The sequence below is a fragment of the Paroedura picta genome, chromosome 3 (assembly GCF_049243985.1).
Source record: "Paroedura picta isolate Pp20150507F chromosome 3, Ppicta_v3.0, whole genome shotgun sequence".
Classification (NCBI taxonomy): domain Eukaryota; kingdom Metazoa; phylum Chordata; class Lepidosauria; order Squamata; family Gekkonidae; genus Paroedura; species Paroedura picta.
In genome coordinates this window covers 133,548,074-133,570,370 of record NC_135371.1, presented here as the reverse complement: position 1 = coordinate 133,570,370, position 22,297 = coordinate 133,548,074, and the positions used below count along the sequence as shown (strand labels likewise).

The 22,297-nt window shown below is 44.2% G+C and overlaps 1 protein-coding gene across 11 annotated transcripts in view; it reads right to left on the bottom strand.

Moving 5' to 3' along the window:
- The window catches only part of CACNA1G (calcium voltage-gated channel subunit alpha1 G), a 482,930-nt gene that overhangs the window by 82,426 nt on the left and 378,207 nt on the right, over positions 1–22,297 (bottom strand). For all 11 annotated transcript variants that reach the window (XM_077327962.1, XM_077327955.1, XM_077327961.1 and 8 more), the window contains 4 exons: positions 13,311–13,411; positions 11,409–11,532; positions 6,323–6,391; positions 5,724–5,908 (listed from right to left, as the gene is read on the bottom strand). In XM_077327962.1, the coding sequence (XP_077184077.1) occupies positions 5,724–5,908; positions 6,323–6,391; positions 11,409–11,532; positions 13,311–13,411 (479 nt within the window). The remainder of the gene's footprint in view (positions 1–5,723; positions 5,909–6,322; positions 6,392–11,408; positions 11,533–13,310; positions 13,412–22,297) is intronic.

Below are 22,297 nucleotides of genomic sequence, written 5' to 3'. Positions count from 1 at the left end.
AGGCTTACATCATTTTGGATGCTTCTTTGCTCAAGAATGTTGTCTGTTTGTAGCAGGGTAATGTGCCCTGGGAGCTCAACAGATTTCAGAGATGTAATTTTCACATTTCTGGACCTTTCATGGCAAGTGGGTTGCCATGTCAGGGACATGTCTAAGAATAGGCAAGACTGCATTTTTGCAGTTCTATTTGTGGCTGCATCATAAACCTATACAAACTTTCTGTCCCCTTGAGAAAATGTGTTTGTTTAAATGGCTCTGCTCAGCTGTTTGTTTTTTTATGGATTGAAATGGAATCCAAGAAAGCTCCTTTAAACTGCTCTGTGTGGCTCAGCTATCTAAAAGGGGCTTGGCATGCAGCCAGTCCCTCAGATTGATCTGAGGGACTCAGCTTTCTAGGGCAGTGAGCCCCAGGGACAGGCTGCCCAAGAAAGTCCCTTTAAACATCTGATCACAGGAACAGTTTGCTCCATATGGCTCAGTTGTTTAAAAGGGCTTTTTGGTCAGTGAGCCCCAGGGGTGAACATACATGCCACTTCCCTTCCTGAAGGCCACACCATTCCTTTGCCTCAAGATATCTATTTTCTGAGCTCAAAAGAGAGACATAATCCAAATCACATAATCTCACTTTATCTATGAGCAGATGAACCCATCCAGTTTTAAAAGAATTTGACAGTGAAACTGGTGATTCTTTACTCTCTAGATTAATTGCAAGCCAGAAAATAATAACCATTAGCCAGGCTATAAGCCAGTTTCCATTAATAAGGAAGATGAGACAATACATCTAGGGCATGCTAAAATCCATCTATAGAAATTTGTCTGGATTATATCTGGGCATGTACCCAGGCATACAAAAACAGTGAGGTTATTTTTGCTCAAAATGCATCCAAAACTGCAGGAACAAATTGAGCACCTATGGTGGAAAACATTTCCTCAGAACTGCAGCCTTCATAGATGTATCTTTAGCATGCAAGAAAGAGAACATTGGAATATAATTCCCCAGGTATTTATAAGATTGTACTTCTTCCATGGTATGACCTGAAATATTTCAGATTAATATAAGAATGATCCACATGATGGTCATCTCCAGATGGGATTTCTGTAACTCACTCTATGCAGGTCTTCCCTTGTCCTTGACCCAAAGACCACAGCTGGGGCAAAATGGAGCTGCTAGGATTCTCATTAGAACACCTTGGAGAGCCCATATCCAGCTAGTGCCGAGGAAGCTGCATGGGTTACCAGTTGAATACTGGATCAAGTTCAAGGTTTTGGTTTTGCCCTTCAAGGCCATTCACAGTCTGGGCCCAGTGTACTTGAGAGACCTTATGCCCCTCGCATGGCTCTTTGCTCTGTCAGTTTAAATAGCTTGGTGATCCCTGGCCGGTGTGAAGTCTGTCTTGCCTTGACCAACACCAGGGCCTTCTCAGTCCTGGCCCCTACCTGGCAGAATGAGCTCCTGGAAGAGCTAAAGGCCCTGTTGGAACTAACTCAGTTCTGCAGGGCCTGCAAGATAGAACTCTTCCACCAGGCATTTGCTTCAGGCCAGGCTGACAGAAGATCTTGCCCCCATTAGTATAAAGACCTCTGGAAACTGGCAGTTGGGGGAGGGATTAGATGTGAAGCTGGATTTATATTGCTATATAGTCACCTAAATTAAACCGAGTCCCAAGTTTCCCAGATCATTCTCTTTGATCACTTTGATCTTGGACATCCTGGATAAATCAACCTTTTGGGCCCACATCAAAGGGGGCATATGCACCCTTTTGTCCAAACCCCACTTTTGGCTATGTGACTTTTTACCATGTATTTGGCTAAGGAAGGGTATAAAAACCGTTCCTTGGAGCTTCCAGGGTACTCGCTCCCCTCTGGCAATGCCTGACCCAGATGCTGGTTTGATTCATGTTGCTGACTCCCTCCCAACTTCTCCATCTGTGCAAGATAGGTAATCGTATGAACCTTGCTGCCCTCTTCCCCAAATTTAGCCACTTTCTATTTCTTTCTTCTGTAGGTGTTAGTGTAATTGCTTAGTCTTATTCTGTAAATAAAGCGTTGTTGTTGTTAGGTACGAAGTCATGTCCGACCCATCGCAACCCCATGGACAATGATTCTCCAGGCCTTCCTGTCCTCTACCATTCCCCGGAGTCCATTTAAGTTTGCACCAACTGGTTGGTGACTCCATCCAGCCACCTCATTCTCTGTCGTCCTCTTCTTCTTTTGCCCTCAATCGCTCCCAGCATTAGGCTCTTCTCCAGGGAGTCCTTCCTTCTCATGAGGTGGCCAAAGTATTTGAGTTTCATCTTTAGGATCTGGCCTTCTAAGGAGCAGTCTGGGCTAATCTCTAGAACTGACCGGTTTGTTCGCCTTGCAGTCCAAGGGACTCGCAAGAGTCTTCTCCAGCACCAGAGTTCAAAAGCCTCAATTCTTTGACGCTTGGCTTTCCTTATGGTCCAACTTTCGCAGCCATACATTGCAACTGGGAAGACCATAGCCTTGACTAGATGCAATTTTGTTGGCAGGGTGATACCTCTGCTTTTTAGGATGCTGCCTAGATTTGCCATAGCTTTCCTTCCCAGGAGCAAGCGTCTTTTAATTTCTTTGCTGCAGTCCCCAGCTGCAGTGATCTTGGAGCCCGGGAAAATAAAATCTGTCACTACTTCCATTTCTTCCCCATCTATTTGCCAGGAATTGAGAGGGCTAGATGCCATGATCTTTGTTTTCTTGATGTTGAGTTTCAAGTCAACTTTTGCACTCTCCTCCTTCACCCGCATCAACAGGCTCTTTAGTTCTTCTTCGCTTTCTGCCATTAGAGTGGTATCATCTGCATATCTGAGGTTGTTGATATTTCTCCCTGCTATCTTGATCCCAATTTGTGACTCATCTAACCCTGCCTTTCTCATGATGTGCACTGCATACAAGTTAAATAGGCAAGGCGACAGTAGACAGCCTTGCCAAACTCCTTTCTCAATTTTGAACCAATCAGTGATTCCATGCCTGATTTTCACTGTTGCTTCTTAACTTGCATATAGGTTTCTCAAGAGACAGATAAGATGCTCTGGTATCCCCATCTCTTTAAGAACTTGCCACAATTTGTTGTGCTCCACACAATCAAAGGCTTTAGCATAGTCAATGAAGCAGAAGTAAATGTTCTTCTGGAACTCCCTAGCTTTCTCCATATAAAGCTACAATATTATATCAAACAGTATTTGTTGTTTGCCTTGGATTCCTGAAGGGCTTAATCACCTCGTAAACTGTGCAAAACAGATCCTGCTAGTTATCCCCCTTTTCACATACCCGATTCCCCTGATTTTGATCAAAACATTCTTGGATAACAGAACATTTCACTTAACACTTACATCATAATTGACATTAATCTGAGTATTAGAAAAAATACAACTAATTAAAAAAGTAACCTGCATAGCCTCTCCCATAGTCTATCTTGAAAGACTGTATCAAATTCAGATTTTTAAACAAAGAAAGCAACATATAATCTACCCTGTTTGGTTCTAAATTTTCTCAGCCATATGCACAATGGCAACACAATGATTGGTTGTTCACATACCTCTATGAAATCCAGCTCGTTCTATTCCCAACATTTGTGTCCATTCAAGTTTTCAACTTAATGAATATATGACTTACATAAAGTTTGCCAAAAGATGACAGTACGATAGTTCTACAATTCATTGGGGCTGGTATATCCCCTTTAGTCTCCTGCTAGTTCATAGGAAATTGTCCAAAATAATCAATAGTCCAAAACATGTATGTTAAAATTGGGGACCTCCAAGTGGCAAAATCCTTGATTAAATCAGGGGGTATCCAATTGGGCCCTGCTGCCTTGCCTGTTTTTAAACCAGCAATAAGGTCCAAAAAATATGAAACAGCATGAAAATGTATCTCCTGATCTTGTACACATCAACCCTCAGGAAGACCGTTTTTATTCACATGAATGCCAAGAATGTCAGCACAACAAAATTTGAGTCCAATGGCACCTTCAAGACCAAGAAAGATTTATTCAAGGCGTGAGCTTTCGAGTGCATGCCTTCTTCCTCAGACAAAATGGAACAAGGATCATGAGAGTACAGATATAAAGAAAAGGTAAATTGTTTCATTTTGTCTGAAGAACAGTACATGCACTGGAGAAAGCTCACACCTTGAATCATAGAATCATAGAGTTGGAAGGAGCCATTCAGGCCATCTAGTCCAACCCCCTGCTCAACGCAGGATTAGCCCTAAGCATCCTAAAGCATCCAAGAAAAGTGTGTATCCAACCTTTACTTGAAGACTGCCAGTGAGGGGGAGTTTACCACCTCCTTAGGCAGCCTATTCCACTGCTGAACTACTCTGACTGTGAAATTTTTTTTCCTGATAGCTAGCCTATATCGTTGTACTTGAAGTTTAAACCCATTACTGCGTGTCCTCTCCTCTGCAGCCAATGGAAACAGTATCCTGCCCTCCTCCATGACAACCTTTCAAATACTTAAAGAGGGCTATCATGTCCCCTCTCAACCTCCTTTTTTCCAGGCTGAACATTCCCAAGTCCCTCAACCTATCTTCATAGGGCTTGGTCCCTTGGCCCCAGATCATCTTCGTCGCTCTCCTTTGTACCCTTTCAATTTTATCTACGTCCTTCTTGAAGTGAGGCCTCCAGAACTGCACACAGTACTCCAGGTGTGGTCTGACCAGTGCCGTATACAATGGGACTATGACATCTTTTGATTTTGATGTGATGCCCCTGTTGATACAGCCCAAAATGGTATTCGCCTTTTTTACCGCTGCATCACACTGCCTGCTCATGTTTAGTTTACAATCCACAAGTACCCCAAGGTCTCATTCACACACAGTGTTACCTAGAAGTGTATCCCCCATCCAGTAGGCTTGCTTTTCATTTTTCTGACCAAGATGCAGAACTTTACACTTATCTTTATTAAATTGCATCTTGTTCTCATTTGCCCATTTTTCCATTGTGTTCAAATCTCGTTGAACTCTGTCTCTATCTTCCGGAGTATTTGCCAGTCCTCCCAATTTGGTGTCATCTGCAAACTTGATGAGTAGTCCCTGCACCCCCTCATCTAGAACATTAATAAATATGTTAAAAAGTATCGGGCCGAGCACCGAGCCCTGAGGTACCCCGCTACTCACCTCTCTCCAGTCTGATGAAACACCATTGACAACAACTCTTTGAGTGCGGTTCTCTAACTAATGCACTATCCACTTAACTATCTGAAAATCCAGATTGTAGTCCTTCAACTTATCCATCAGAACATCATGGGGAACCTTGTCAAAAGCTTTACTAAAATCCAAGTAAATGACATCAACAGAATTTCCACGATCCAGCAAACCTGTTACTTGGTCAAAAAAGGAAACCAGGTTGGTGGCAGGACCTGTTGGAATGAATGAATCTTTGTTGGTCTTAAACGTGCTACTGGACTCAATTTTTGTTGTGCTACTTCAGACCCCTGTGGCTACCCACTTGAAAGAACGTGAGCAGTAACTGCTTGAATCAAAGGCTGTAGAATGTGCTGTCACAAGTTAGTTTTATGTGACTCCAAGGCCTGCAGGGACAGATTTTTTATTTAAAAAATCAGAAACAATAGTCACACATGATATATTCTTCTACCGATTGTTTCTCCAAGTTCACTTCTGTTTCTTTGCACTGCACAGTTTATTAATTGTTACACGGTTGATTATATTGCTTGATGTTGCTGCATGGCCTCATGTAGTTTCCCTACCTTAATGGCCGGAGTGTTCGCAGCAGCCGCAAGACTCTTAGCATGCCAAGAATTTTTGTGCCACTGTCAGAAACCATCGAAACCAGGATGTCGATAGCGGAGATGAGAACCAGCACCCCATCCAGCATATTCCAACTGCTTCTCAAGTATGCCTTTTCACCAAAACACAAGCCTAGTGCCACCACCTGTCAAACAACAAAAAAGTGACAAAACACCATCAAAAGAAGACCCTCCTCCATAATTCGCACTGACAAAACAATAATGATGCTAGTAATCCATCAGATGGGGATCATAATGCTGAATAAGCCTTAGAAATATGGCCATCACACTGACTGAATGCATGCAAGTTTCACACCAGCATTAGGAAAGAATTGCACATTCAATCCCATTTCCGAGGCAACTGTGCATTTGCATCTCCATTGCATATGTTGGGTTGACTCAGTACTAACCTCTTTGCTCCCTGCTACTTTTTGTGGGTGGACAAAGTTTGAGGATGAGTGGGTGTTTGTAGTCTGCAGGAGAGCAGTGTGTTGTCTGGGTGGATATGAAAGGTGCAAGTGATGAGGGATTGCTGAAAAGGTGATCACAGGCTCAATTACCTTTATAGTCATCTCAGCCAGGAAAATTGCTGTGAAAATGTAGTTCGACAGTGTCAGGAAAATTCGTTCCTATTTTAAAAGAAACACAGAGAGATAAGGTTTTTTTTTTTAAGTAGACTTCTTACCCCAGCTGTATACCTTTTAATTCCTGGCAGTTGCTATATGTTTACTCCAAAGAACAGAAAGCCCAAATACGCACATTTAAAATTTAATTCAATGAGCAGTCATTTATGTTAGCACCATGGACAGCTGCCACCTCATTCATTTGTTGACCCAGGATGTACGATAGGACTTAGTTTCAGAGCAAAAAAAAAAAAAAAAAAAGAGTTTTAAAGGGTCCCAAATTATTATAAAAAGACATCTATTTAAACATCCTTCCCACAATGGCTGGATCCAAGTATCTTTGAATATCTGACTAAGGGAACATCGACTTATACCCCCAAGATCTTGTTGGTCACCACACAAATAAGCTGAGTGACCTGCACCTGCACAATAATAGCAACTTGACCAGATTTCCCCCAAAAAGAGGCTGGCAGGGATAGAGAAGAGGGAAAAGCAGAGACCCAGTATGCAATAGTGGCCAGAGTGTTAGACTAGGATCTGGGGGCTCCAGGTTCAAATCTCCACTCTGCTGAGGAACACGAAAACAAAAACCTAGAACAAAACCAAGTTTCAGACTTTACATACCAAAGACAGAAGATACACATGTTGTCCTATTCACAGAAAATGGTACCTGTGTGTATCAAAAAGGATCATGTGTGGTGTGTTTTCCTGGTATTTAAGGCAGGAGTCCCAAATGACCCAAAAGGGCTTGAGAATTCTGTGTGACTGTTTGGCCTTCTCTTTGTCTCTCTGGAACTGCAAACTTACTAGGATGTAAGCCCCATTGTATTCAGTGAGACTTGTGTCCAAGTAAACATGCATAGGATGTGGCAGCAAGTAACTGGAAAAAAATGTGTGACAGTGTGACTCTCACAAGGTATGTGGAACACACACCTGCTCTGGGGCTCTTTGATCTAGGCCCCCTCCCTCTCTCTTGGCTGCCTATGGAGGTGGTGAGCTCCCCCTCACTGGCAGTCTTCAAGCAGCTGCTGGATAGATACTTATCCTGGATGATTTAGGCTGATCCTGTGTTGAGCAGGGGGTTGGACTAGATGGCTTGGATGGCTCCTTCCAACTCTGTGATTCTATTATTCTAGGTTGGGCTGACTGTCCCAAAGTTCCCAGCAAGCTTTCCTGATGACAGGGTAGGTTTAGGCTGGGACTCCCAATTTCTGGTCCAGCATTCTACTGCATAGTTGAGCTATCTTCCCCACCAACTCTAAGACACATGTTCTAGGATATGTGTGTCCATGCAATTTGGGTAACAGGCTCACCTCTGCTCTTGACTACTGCCCCCCACCTCACGTGGTGCAGTTGGTGGGCAGCGGCAGAGGCAGCAGAGGACACTGGCTGGATGCTCACCCGGGCTTGGCCTGTGCCCCTGGTGCACAGTCCTTCTGCCTAGCTGCCCCCCGCCCCACACACCTTGGTTTGCACCATGGTGTTTTGGCTCGGAGCACTCCTCTGGGCTCTCCTCAAGCTGTTGCTGTTGCCTGTGTCGGTATGGCCACTGCCTGGGCCTCCACCAGTGGCGCAGCAGCTGTCTTGGCCTCATCCACTGGCTACCCCCCTGACTCTTCTGGCACTCTCCCTGGGGTGGGACTACGTCCGTCACATCAGTACTCTTTTCCATCCCAGGGGTCATGCCAGAAGATATTCCACATCTTGACACCGCCCGTGGCGCCACGGGCGCCACGGACTATATAAAAGGGTAAGGGGTTCTGGGGCGGGATGTGTCCGTGATGAGGAAGGGTCCTAATTGGACCCTTCCTCTGGACAGACAATCGGAGGGACCAATCGGCAGGCGCTTGGTCCCTCCGATCCCCAGCGCGGCTCGCAGTTGCTCCTTAGCAGGCGGCCGGACGCCTCCCGACGCCTCCTCCAACAACAACATGGAGCCCCGCAGCCCACCGCCAAGCCGCTGGCCGCACTTGCCTCCCGCTGCCACCTCCACGGAGCCCTGCAGCCCGCCGCCGAATCGCTGACCGCCCAGAAGCAGGTGGGGCCGTCAGCCCAACAATCCACAGGCTTCTGCTGCGCCGGCAGTGGGAGCAAAGCTTGTGGCCCCATCAGCGCCGCCGCCGGAGATGTCCGCGCCGCCCCTGACGCCCCAGCGGCTATGCCTCCGCCGCCTCTTGCTGCTGCGCGGACCTTTGCTGCTGCCGCTGGGCCGAAGCCTCCTTCTCCCGCCCATCAGCCAGCCAGCCAAGCTCGCCTTGCTCAACAAGGCTGCAGGGCCTGCCGCGCGGCCTGTGCGCCCACTCCGTGGGGCGGGGAGAAGAGCCTGAGGAGCCCTCGATGAGCGGCCAGGGCGGCCGCAAGGACGGGACTCAGAGAGGGAGGGAGAATGCCTCCGAATGGCTCTCCGCTCTTCCTCCCTCCTACGCTTTCGGTAGCCTGCTCCACGGGGGGGGGGAATTAACTCCTAGGGCCCGCTGTATTCAGGCAACAGCGGGCTTATTTTCTAGTCAATAATAAAACAGTCAGATTAATGTGCTTATCTGGTTTGTATTTGACTGCTGCTATGAAGATCTGGCTTGAAAAACCATTATGTGAATCTAACAAAACAAATGTTTCAGGGAAACAGAATGAAGATGTCTGTGCATATCAGAACAAAGAGAAAAAAACAAAGAAAAAGAATTACAAAATGAGCAGTTCCTCCCTTCCCTCCTATCCCCTCATGCCAATGCTGAACAGATGGAAAGGACCAAAAAACCAATGTTGCAACAAGGAAGCAAAAGTGTTTGAATGTTTATTGGAGAAGAAAATTGTGACAGATGCCATATCTGTGTCAAGTATCAAAACAAGCCAATTGTGCCTTCGGAAAATAGGATGCAAAACCTAGAAAGTCTTGATGTCTTCAACACATTGATGCTACTATTGCATGGAGCAGAGCAGAATGAAAGACAGCTTGGCAGGAGCAAAGCATTAGTGGGAAAACCCCTTTTTCAACCATTCTCAGAATGGATCGTTTATTGCTTTAATTAATGACATGCAGGTGCAGTTAAAAATTCAGAATCTATTGGAAATAGACGAGGCCTTGTTGCAGTCAAGATGCGTGCAAATTTGGAGATGAGTTATGCAAAAGAATTGCACAGATACACTAGTAAGCATCTGAATTCCAATAAGAGAGCAACAGGATCTGCAGGTGATAGCTAGCTCTCCCATGGTGCGCATGTAATAAGAGCCAAAAGGAGTGGTTTGAATTTAGATGGAGAGCGTTCATAATTTTAAAAGCAGAAGCCCTGTTGCATGTCAATAGAGTGGAATCATCTCTCTCTGTATGTGTTAAGTGTTTTCAAACTGCTTCCAACTTACAGGGACCCTATGGCCTATTATGCTTACTGCAGAGAATTTGAGCTTGACTTTGAATTTCTGTGCTTGCTGTACGCACCATTCTTTTTCCTCTGGTGCAATTCTTCTGAATCTGCAACCCCGAATGGTAGTTTTTCTTTACTGGGGTGAGAACATCACTTGTAACATGTGGAAGGTAGTGTTTAAAGGGTTTTTAAATAATTTAAGTAGTTGCCCTATTGCACATGTGCGTTATAGTCAAATAAGCATCTACCATTTAAATCGTCATAGTTCAGTTCCAAAATTCAAATTCAAAACCTTTAATGGCAAAGAAAGGCAAGCAAATCAAAATTGATCAAACTGTTTATGAAACTGACTAGAGCAGCTGTGAAGTTCCCTTTTCTTATTGCCAAACTCTATTGGGCTCTCTTTTGTGTTATCAGCCACCATGTAAAATGAAAAAGAGTCACCACCCTCCACCATCGCCCCTTTCATTGCTGATCTTCTCTCTTCCCTCCCCCCATTCAGAGCTTGTGAAAAGACTGCCAGAGAAGCACAGTTTCCCCTGTTACTTTACTTCAGTGAAGTGAGACTAGCAAAAGTTCCAGATCACTATTAGCGACTCATACCACTTGTCAATTAAAGAAAAAAAGTAAAACAAGGGAAAACAAGATGGCTCTTGTGTGGAAATGAAGGGCTGTAGTCAGACTCAAAAGAAATCTTTTGTCAGATTCACTATGAATGTTTCCCAGCTTGACTGCATTCTTTGAACCACAAGGATTTTAATGGAAAATGCATCATGGGTTGTGGACCAACTCTATGATTCTATGATTCTATGACCAGATGAGGACTGGCAGTCACCGTGGTCACTGATCGGCTTGATTAGTGACACATGACCTGATGCTGGTCTTGACCCCCTCCCTCCCTTTACCCTTTCAGAATTTGTGAAGAGGCTCCTTGAAGAACTGAAGTATCTGTAACAAAATAATTGCAAGGCAATGTTACCTCTTGCAAAATGTTCAAAGCCTTTACTGTCAATGTTTTTTTACCCTGTTTAGTGATAAACTCATCCTGCTTGTCAAAACCCTGCAAAAATTATATGTTGCAAAAAGTAAGCAATAGCAAGTACACCTTTGGTAAGGAAGGCCAAAGGTGCAGAGAGGGAGAGATGACCTCTTCAAGCAGCGGCTGGACTGACACTTATCCTGTATTTTTTAAGCTGATCCTGCACTGAGCAGGGTATTGGACTAGATGGCTTCTATGGCCCCTTCCAAATCTAGGCTTCTATGACCACAATGCGGGCAGGGGAGTGGTCTCTGAGGGGCAAAAAAAGTCAAGGGTGGAAATCTGAGGGAATCAGTCTGCTTTTGAATAACTTTGGCTTGGAAGTGAAACAAGGGAAAAACCAGCACAAGAACACTCTCAGAAAATATGGAGAGACACTGACTAGAAAACGAACTGAGTGCTGAAGTAAGAATAGACATGTGTGGTGAAAGCACGTGAAAACACGATGCATAGTAGGCCTATGAATCAGATCAAAGTAATTTAACTTGGATGTATTTTTCCTTTTTGCACCATCTGAACATTAGCCACAACCCTCCCCACAAAACCAATCGCAGGCCCAAAGAAAATCCTCTGCCTGACAGGTTGGCAAGGTTACCATTGGGAAATGATGTACTTGGCTACTTACAGCACTGTGTGGCTCGATTTTGGGACGTTCCATAGCAATGGTGATGCAGTTCAGAAAAATTATGACCAACACAATATGATCAAACATCTTATGAGTGATGATTTTATTGCATACCAGACGGAATCTACAGGGAAAAGAGAGGTGAAAGACAAAGAAAATTGCTATAATCACATGAAGACTGCTATTCCTTCCTAAAGCAGATACTTAATACAATCTTTTCTCCCCCACAGAAAACTGAATGGCAATTAGTACATGTTTTCTCATTAAAGCAAAACTGGAACACAAATAGTTCCAGAACAGCACTTTGTTTGATCTACACTTTTGCCTCTAAATTCTCCACCTTACAAAGCTTATTATTGGAATTAATCTTCTTCAAACATCTCTCATTGTCAGGGTCATACTTTTTTCAAAAGGTGCCTTGGTATCCTTTACCATCCTCAAATTGTATAATTGTGTTATTACTGAAAGGCTTTCTTACTTAGGTGTTAGGATTCTGATTATATCTCTTCCCAAATAGCCTGAATTTTAAGCCCAGGAGTTTAAGCAGACTAAAGGGAACAATTTCCATCTGATATTTGCAAATTTGCCCCAAGATTCTTTTGGCATAACAGCAGACATGGACATGTCAATTATTTATAGACTGGAGCCATGAACAGACATGACACATATTTCTACAAGCCGCCACCTCAAGATCGTTAAAAAAATAGATCTTTAAAAAATAATAGAAGCGGTGCCTGTAGATCTAAGAAGCAAATGTCCTCTGTGGCTGCTGCTAGGACATCACAACAGGATTGCCACCTGAAGCCTTGGTTTCTGTCAGTAAAAGACAGGGGAAGGGAGAAGGGCCCTTTCCAGGGCAGTTTTGGCTTTTGAGGGAGACCCCTGGGGCCAAGCCCAGCAATAACCATGGACAATTTACACTACACAACTTCCATGACTCATCACAGTCTGGCTGCTTACTACTGTTCAATAATAGCCACCCAATGAAAGCCAGTGTAGTGTAGTGGTTAGAGTTTCAGACTAAGATCTGGGAAACTCAGATTGAAATCCCAATACCATCATGGTACTTATTGTATGACCTGGGCCCAGTCATGCATTCTCAGCCTAACTACCTCACAGTGATGTTTTAAGGTTGAAATGGAAGACAGGAGATTGATATTACCTGCCTTGAATCCCAACTGTGGTGAAAGGGTTTAACTGAGATAAATAATAAATGTAGCTGAAGATGGGGGCAGATAAAAAGTAGAATGGTTGGTGGATGGGAGGGAAAGAAGGAAGCAGGGAAAGGGAGATGATTTGGAAGTTGTCAGGAGGACAGAAAGATGAAATAGCATTGGAAGGTGGATATGAGGGGTAGCTGAGGTGCCTCCCACAAGACCGTGAGGGTTCCCCACTGAGCAACTAGGCCTGGATTACAACTGGGTACCAAAGGCTACTGAGGAATGGAAGGAGGGAAAGCTGAAGATGGGGGAGGGGAGATAAACATAGGTTGGGAATGAGAGAAGGAAGCAAGAAAAATGTAGATGCTATGGGGGCTTGCAAGTAAAGGAAAGAGGACAGAGTATGAGAGAAAGAAATGAGATGCCCTTAAGCTTGTGGGTCCCCAGTTTAAAATATCTACCTTTTACTATCTTTATGCATATGTTGAGATTTTTAGCATCTCTTATTGTGGTTTACAGTAGAAGCTGTAAAATTTATCGCTTGACTTCAGAGATGCTGGGTCCAGAAAGTTTCTGGATGTTAGCACAAGTCTTTTAGCTGACAGAGCCTATTTGGTTCTTGTGATTCTAACTCAAAGTTGGCAGGCATTCTTGACTGCCAAATTCTGTTAACATTTCTTTGAACAGAGGATCTGGGAGCCCTGCCTACCACACTGTTATGAATCAAACTCAAGTGCCTTACTTAGACTGAGGAGCAAAGATGTAGACAGACCAGGAATCTCTTTCTTTACACCAGGTGGGTAGGTGGGCCCTTATCCAAGCCTTCATACGGTCCTTTTTACTCTTAAAAAAAAAGGAGAAAGAAAGACAGACAAGCAGAGAGTGAAAATTTGCACAATCAGTCAATCTGAGTGGCAGCAATAGCCATTAAACCTAGAATCCGAAACCTGGAAAACAGGCAAGTGCAAAGATTTTAAAACACTTTAATCCCATCCTTCTCCATCACTCTTGAAGGGATCTGCCTGGCTTGCAAGCTGGGGTCGTTCCTGAATGGGACTTCTGGGTCATAAAACAAGGCTAAAACAATGACTCTGACTGTGCAGTGCTATATCTCCTGCTGTGTTGCTCAAGGATGGATTAATGATATCTAGCAGTACAAGCAGGCTGCTCCACTTACAGAAGCTGCGTAAAGACGCAGGTGGCTGGGAGAGGATAGTTTTAGAGAAATTTATTGCAGAGACATGCGCCACTGTGCACAGCATCTGCTTAAAGACCACTCCAACACGGCAGCAGTGGCATTTCAAACATCACCAAGAGGAAAACACAGACATAGCCGTGAAGGAAAACAAACACAATTGTCTCTAAAGATCAGATAATATCAGGACACAAAGTTTCAAAATGCTGCTGCCTAAGAAAATGGAATACAGCAAACAAATAGGGGGGAAATTCTCCCAGAAGAAAGATATTTCTACTATAATATAAAGGTTACTCTTGTGCTGCAGAGTGGTAAGGCAGCAGACATGCAGTCTGAAACCTCTGCCTATAAGGCTGGGAGTTCAATCCCAGCAGCCGGCTCAAGGTCGACTCAGCCTTCCATCCTTCTGAGGTCGGTAAAATGAGTACCCACCTTGCTGAGGGGAAAACGGTAATGACTGGGGAAGGCACTGGCAAGGCCACCCAGCACAACCATCTAAGGTTAAGATGTTCACATGGGAACCAAGCACAGCTCCTTTCAGTGCTGTGAAAGTAACATGAGAAGTTTCAGACTGTGTAAGAGGCTATTCATCCTGGAAGCACCAATCCCAGAAACTGCCCACCAGTGCCAGAAATTGGGGCATTTCAAGAGTAGAGATGTAAAATGGATTCCATCCCCCATGGCCCACGATTTCTGATATATACCCAAGCATGCTGGAAGGAGCCACATACTTGCGCATTTCCACGAACTGCACAAACACAACGAGAAAAGGGTCCCTTAGCTGGAGAAGAGGTAAGAGTTTAAGGTTTTAAAATGTTTTTAAAAATCCACTCTTTTTTGCAAGATCTCTTTCAATTAAAGGTGCTTCCAACTGACACAATCTAGCTATCAAACATGACTAAAGGACCTGAATGAAATCACTACCCATGGTGGAGTTTCAATACTCCAGTGAAGTTGATTCAATTCACACAAATTTACCTCCATGTTAACAAGAATGCTAAATGGGAACATCTATCAGTTGACGTAAATTACCCCAGATGTGAAGCACCAGAGGGCACAGATTGCAAATAAATAAAATCAGTTAAACCAAGAAGCCACTGGTCAGACCACACTTGGAGTACTGTGTGCAGTTCTGGAGGCCTCACTTCAAGAAGGACGTAGATAAAATTGAAAGGGTACAGAGGAGAGCGACGAAGATGATCTGGGGCCAAGGGACCAAGCCCTATGAAGATAGGTTGAGGGACTTGGGAATGTTCAGCCTGGAGAAAAGGAGGTTGAGAGGGGACATGATAGCCCTCTTTAAGTATTTGAAAGGTTGTCGCTTGGAGGAGGGCAGGATGCTGTTTCTGTTGGCTGCAGAGGAGAGGACACGCAGTAATGGGTTTAAACTTCAAGTACAACGATATAGGCTAGATATCAGGAAAAAAATTTTCACAGTCAGAGTAGTTCAGCAGTGGAATAGGCTGCCTAAGGAGGTGGTGAGCTCCCCCTCACCGGCAGTCTTCAAGCAAAGGTTGGATACACACTTTTCTTGGATGCTTTAGGATGCTTAGGGCTAATCCTGCGTTGAGCAGGGGGTTGGACTAGATGGCCTGTATGGCCCCTTCCAACTCTATGATTCTATGATTCTATATACACAACATTTTCTCAGCAATTTCCCCTTTAACTCTCCTCTCTTGGGTCTTGCCCTGGTACAGCTTCAGCATAGCAGGAGTCGGAAGAATAGCCTTGCTGTAGGAAAAGGGCTGATGACTTCTTAACAAGATTTAAAAATATGATTTGATGTTACCCCTGAAGGTTGAGAGAAGGTTCTTCATTAAGTGAATAAACTATTTTTTTAAAAAATTGAAGAAGAAGAAGAAGAGTTGGTTCTTATATGCCGCTTTTCCCTACCCGAAGGAGGCTCAAAGCGGCTTACAGTCGCCTTCCCATTCCTCCCCCCACAACAGACACCCTGTGGGGTGGGTGAGGCTGAGAGAGCACTGATATCACTGCCCGGTCAGAACAGTTTTATCAGTGCCGTGGCGAGCCCAAGGTCACCCAGCTGGTTGTATGTGGGGGAGCGCAGAATCGAACCTGGCATGCCAGATTACAAGTCCGCACTCCTAACCACTACACCAAACTGGCTCTGGGTTTGATTGGGTAGGGTACTTGCTCGGGGCACAAAAGGGAGGGGCTCATGGGAATTGTAGTCCATGGACATGTGGAGGGCCGCAGTTTGACTACCCCTGAGTGATATTACGGATTAGAACCAATAAGTGTTCATCTTGAAAGCCCAGGTTAGCCTGCTTTTGTCAGACCTTGGACGTTAAGTAGGGTCAGCCTTGGTTAGCATATGTGGAGACAAGCGATAGCAAACAACATCTCTTGCCTTGAAAACCCCACAGGGCCACCTAAACTCAGCTGGGATTTGATGGCAAAATAAAGGGGTGTTCACAACAGCAACATACAATGCTACCTTATATCCACGAGGAAAGGCTCATTTTCAATTTGGTTCAATTAAAAGCAGAAGAAATAATTGATTCTGGATTTACTCAAAATAAAGCTTCAGTTATGAAAGCAATCCTAAGTAGTATATGCATTTACAAATCCACTGAAGTTGGTAGGTTTAGAAGGGTACAATTCAGGTTCACACCGTATATTTGCTGCTGATTTGTTATTCCAATTAGCATTCCTCACGGATTTTAATTTTGCACAACATAATATTAATATTGGGGAAGGCACTGGCAAACCACCCCGTATTGAGTCTGCCATGAAAACGCTAGAGGGCGTCACCCCAAGGGTCAGACATGACTCGGTGCTTGTACAGGGGATACCTTTACTTTTAATATTAATATTAATTTACATATTCTGAGATGATCTATTGCAGTGTAAAGGCTATTTAGAAAATATGGCAAGAATATTGCATCTGTGAGCAAATAGAGAGTTACTAAGTAACATGTTACTGTTTATCCATATCCACACTTGACTGCCTGAGCATAACAGGGCAGCTCTCCTATGGCGTGCCTAATGAGGGGGGGAGGGCTTTCTGCTGCCCCTTGGCTTGCAAGGGTATCTCAGCCTGTTGCAAACCCAGTGAAAGGCCTTCCTGGGCCAAGGTGCAGCTCTCTGCCGGCTCGCCCGGCAGGGAGGGGCCTTTCCGCTGCCCTGCAGCAAAAGGCCTTCCTGGGCCAAGGGGCAGCTCTCCGCTGGCATGCCTGGTGGGGAAGGGCCTCTCCACTGCCCCTTGGTCCGGGAAGCCTTTTTGCTGTGATGCAGATGTGGCGACAGGCCTTCCTGGGCCATGGTGCAGCTCTCCGCTGGCTCACCCGGTAGGGAGGGGCTTCTCTGCTGCACAGTGGCGAAAAGCCTTTCCGGGCCAAGGGGTACCTCCCCGCCGGCACATCCAGCAGGGAAGGGCCTCTCCGCTGCCTCTTGGTCTGGGAAGCTCTTTTGCCACATTGGCAACACAGCAAAAGGCCTTCCTGGAGAGGGGCAGCTCTCCAGTGGTGCGCCCAGCGGGGACGGGCCTCTCCGCTGCCCCTCTCTCCAAGGGGCTCCTCTCTGCCTGGCCAGCTCTCCAGATGGAGAAGCTGGCGGTGGGCCTGGGATGCGACAACAAGGTAACCTGCCAGGGGGGCCCATCCCCCTTCTCTTCCCCTTCCCCCTTCTCCCCTTTCAAAGCCCAGTTTTTAAAAAATGGGCTTTGAAGCTAGTAATAATATAAAAACAGACCGATAGGATCAGACCTATGGTCCATTTAGTCCAGCAACCTGATTACAGATTCTGTTTCTACACAGGATTCTTGTGTGGATAAAGTGAAGGATGTGTGAATTATATATGGAGCTGTGGTAAGATGTTGGCCAGAGGCTGAAGATCTAAGCTGAGTTTCCATTTTTCTCCTGTTGCAGGCACTTAAAAAGTGTGGGAGTGGCCAGAAGCCCAGGATGACATTTCTTGTGCCTTTCCCCATTTGCTTATTTACATTGTATTCCATGTATATAAAATGGCATTTTTGCTAACTGCTTTGAGTCCCCACTGGAGAAAAAACAAGGGTAAGAAATGCACTGAATAACTATATTAGATTTGGCTATGTACAGATCAAACCAGGACAATTCAGAATGAGGACAATGCATCTGGTACAGGAAACACTGTTGAAACAATCTCCAGAAAAGGGGGGGGGGTGTTTTTGGCAAAAGGGGAGGAGATAGGTTTTGGTAAATTGGTACTAGTAAAAAAAAGTTTAATCTGTAATGAATCCTTTCATCTCAGACTTAATCTAGTATGTTTGTTCTTTTTTGCCACAGCGTGCCCAATGTATAACTGCTTTAGCCATCTAGAAGATTTCCATGAGCACCTGATTATTCTTAATCAAGGAAGGGAAAAGAAACCTGTTTAGAAGAAGCTACATCATTGGAAACTGAATCACAGTGATCCCCTGTTTTTCTAGACACCACCAACAGACCATAAAACAATCGAATTACAGCACTTTTTGAAACAAACAAAAAATGGTGTGTTTCTTACAGGTCATTTGGTTTGTAAACCCATATCTGTCAGGCTAATTGAATGGAATGGCTAAGATGAAGAAAAAAAAAGAATGCTGCTTTTCTGTGAGCTCAGCTAGGTATCCCATTAGGCCCTGTTAACAATTGGAAGAATGTCCATTATAATGAAAATGCCTGCGACAAACAGAATTCAGAATGAGAAAACTGCCTGTCAAGCAAGAAAGGAACAGTCTGGATAACAATGACAAATTCACTTTGTTGCCCACAGTGAAATTTATATTTTATTTTGAGAATGAGTTCATTATTGCCCATGGGGCACTGCCCTAGTCTTGCTCACCTAGTCTTGATGGTCTTCATCTCTTCTGAATTACCCACCCTCTAAATACTGGTCAAATTGGTTTAATAAACCAGAGTTGAAAATGTTATGTAGGTTTCATTGTTGGAAGACCACCCTTGGGACATCTAGTAACAGCCATAGCTTGATCCTGATAATTATGCAATCTGTATGTGCTCCAACAGCATCACATACTCAACTAAGATATGCCGGTATTTATCTTGAGGCTTTGTAGTTAAATCGGACTGTGTCAGCAACCTAGAGAGCTCCTTTGTCCCGCTTTGTCCGGTTTTAATGTCAAAGATATTTTGGGTTTGCACCATTGTTTCCAGCAGGTCATTCAAAGACTAAATGAGATGACACAGAGGGAGATGTGAGCCCACTTTCCATCTCCAGCTTTCCATTAGCCTATGCTGTGAGTGATGACAATGTGACCCTGTCAAACATTCGCTGATGCCTCCTCTTTCTTGGGTAGTAGTACAAAGATATTGATGACACAATAAATGAGACTGTTGGGCTCCCCCCAGGGAAGCTAGTCAACAACCAGATTTTGCTGAATTTAAAAACACACACACACACACAACACTAAGTCCTTCTAGCTACACTGTGTAATTCTTTCTTTGCAAAGCCCAGAGATGCAGGCTTGCTTACAATCAGCTTGATTGCTTCTAGAGTTCATATTATGTTCAAAGAGATGGTTCAATTAAGCTTTTCAAATGCACATCTACTTGTGAAGACACACCTGGTCCATATGAATACGAATGTGGAAGGAGAAAAAATTGGTAACATATGCAAGCAATAGTAAACGTTAAGAGGAGAATCTGCCATAAACTAATACAAGTAAAGTCCCCATGGATACAGATATGAATATTTGTGCCTAAGGGAAATACTTGGTGTATGAAGTACAGGTCTCATTCCCTTCTATATTAATTGGTGTTATGCTTCCAAATATAGTGGGATATTTTTGAAAGATGTCCAGTAATTTTAATAATAAGGGTTGATACTTCCCAGATTAGTAATGTCCAGTGTTATTAATGTATATTAAAGACTAGTGAAAAGAATATGGAACTTAACTCAATACATGGCCTACCAAAAAATAGAGAGGGGCAAGGGAAAATGACAGGTTGTTACTGTTTGGCCTTCCAAAACTAAAACTGGGGAGGGAGAGCATCTAGAACAGTGGTTCTCAACCTTCCTAATGCTGCAACCCTTTAACACAGTTCCTCATGTTGTAGTGACCCCCAACCATAAAATTATGCAAGTATTCTTTCTCAGAAATTAAATCAAAACTGACCAATGGGATGAAAATCCATTGTTCATGCTTGTATATAAATTGTTTTTTCCCAAGGGTTTCTCAGTTCAGTTCTGCCTCTTGTCCTTGGTGTATGAGCCAGTTTGGTGTAGTGGTTAGGAGTACAAACTGCTAATCTGGCATGCCGGGTTTGATTCCCCACTCCTCCACATGCAGCCAGCTGGATGACCTTGGGCTTGCCACAGCACTGTTAAAGCTGTTCTGACGGAGTAGTGATATCAGGGCTCTCTCAGCCTCACCCACCTCATAGGGTGTCTGTTTTGGGGAGAGGAAAGGGAAACTCATCACATTTGAATGTGCTTGGACTCATCTATGGCCTTGTTGACTCCTTTGTTAACTATGGTTTGCTTGCTTTTACTCTCACCTTGCAAAACTATCTCCTTCCAATGGGACCCATGTTTGTGTGTTTGTTTATACTTTATATTTTATGCATCTTGAAGTAAGGTCTACCTACAAAAGCTTATGCCACCATCAATTTGTCTATTTAAAAATTGCTGTAGCTTCAAGCAAACACATCTCTGGCATCTAGGGTTTGCTCCTAATAAGTGGAGAAGTTCACATAGCATTTTTCACTAGTATAGCAAAGTGGAGATAAAGTCCCAATTGTCTATGTGTGCTCTTCCAGGAGTCAGGGTTGAATATGGCAGGATGTCTGCAGACTGTTATCGGATTAGATACATCTTGCATCTTTTGGGTAGCCTTGTTCATTCCTAGCTGAAACCCTGAACAATGCCTATTATTGAACTTGAGAAAGCAAAAGGAGGTACTTCACAGCTTAGAGTTCATGTCTTTATAATCGGCTGGATGTATTGTTCAATGCTCCTAAATTGCCTTGGAGTTTACATGGGGGCCTGCAGTGTCCTAGCACGGATCACACGTATACGTTGATAAGCAGAGATACAGATATAACAGAATGATGGAGTTGAGTTTCCAACTTTTGATTGGAAACTCCTGAAGATTTGAGGGTTTTGCTGGGATAAGGTGGGGTCTGGGGAAGGATATAATACCATAGAGTCCATTTTCCAAAGCAGCCATTTTCTCCAGGGAAAACTCTGCAGTCTGGAGATCAGTTGTAATTTCAAGAGATCTACAGATGTCACCTGGAGGCTGGCACCCATACTTTGGAGATTCTTCTCAGTGGCATCCCTGCCTTTCCTTTTACAGTTTTTAACCCAGCTGTAGTGAAACCATAGCTAACTTTGCTTATTTTCCTATTCTGAAAGTTTGGTTGAAGCCTGACTTGTAAAACAGGCCACAAATTGCTTTAATTTGAAAATATGTCCTTTCAATTCACAGTAATTTTCCCCCTGAAATTCTGTACCTGTGTCCTTGAATACCAGTAGCAGAGAAGCTCCATGACTATGACCCATTATGCACGGGGGGAATAACGCACATTTGGGGTGGAATGGCGGCGACTAAAATCACGGATAACGCACGGTGCCGGCTGCAACCAGCCGCAGCTTTGGTGCATGCCACCAAAAAAGCCGCATTAGCGAAACGCGGAAGAAAGCGCAGCTTCCGGGTGTCCGGGACGCAACCAGAAGCGGCGCCCGGATCGCCGCGTGTATAATCGGTTACTCTGGGTTTTGCTGCCATTGTGCCCCGTCCCGTGCATAACCGGTGTGCATCGCGTCTTCCCCCTCCACGTTTTCCATGTGACCCGAAATCGCCAGTTCGGCAGCCGTGCATAATGGGCCATAATGGAGACTAGGCCCAGGCCTAAATTGTTATGAGAGCAGACCTGTTTCTAAGATGAACCCTGATATTAGTATTTTTACCTAAGTTTTGACTGGTTCTCTCTATAGCAGGGGTAGTCAACCTGTGGTCCTCCAGATGTTCATGGACTACAATTCCCATGAGCCCTTGCCAGCAAATACTGGCAGGGGCTCATGGGAATTGTAGTCCATGAATATCTGGAGGACCACAGGTTGACTACCCCTCCTCTATAGTCTTCCAGCTTAGCATTAAGGGTCCATTGGTTTATTAATTAATTGAAAAATTAATGTGATTGGTTTTGTCCTGGAAATCCCACGTGGGATTTATTCATAAAGGATTACAATTTGTAATGTGCCTTTGTCTTACTAGCTTTGTCTTACCATTCTTGACCTGATTCTACATTGCTGGGATTGACCACTTGAAGGTCTGGACTTTGAATTCTGTATGCTTTTGAAATTTGCAATTTATCGGTATCTGCGTGTGAGTATATTGTCCTCACTGCTATTATTACTTTTTTTTTGCACCTTTAATAAAATAATTTTAAAAAATTCTTATAACGTGTCTGTTTCTTGAACAAACATGGTAAGAACCCTGTACCTATAATCTATTTGGGTCTCTTTGATCTGGACAAGATTTTAAATCCCTGATAATCTCAAGGGCTGCCACTGGGTTTTGGAGATTAGGGAAG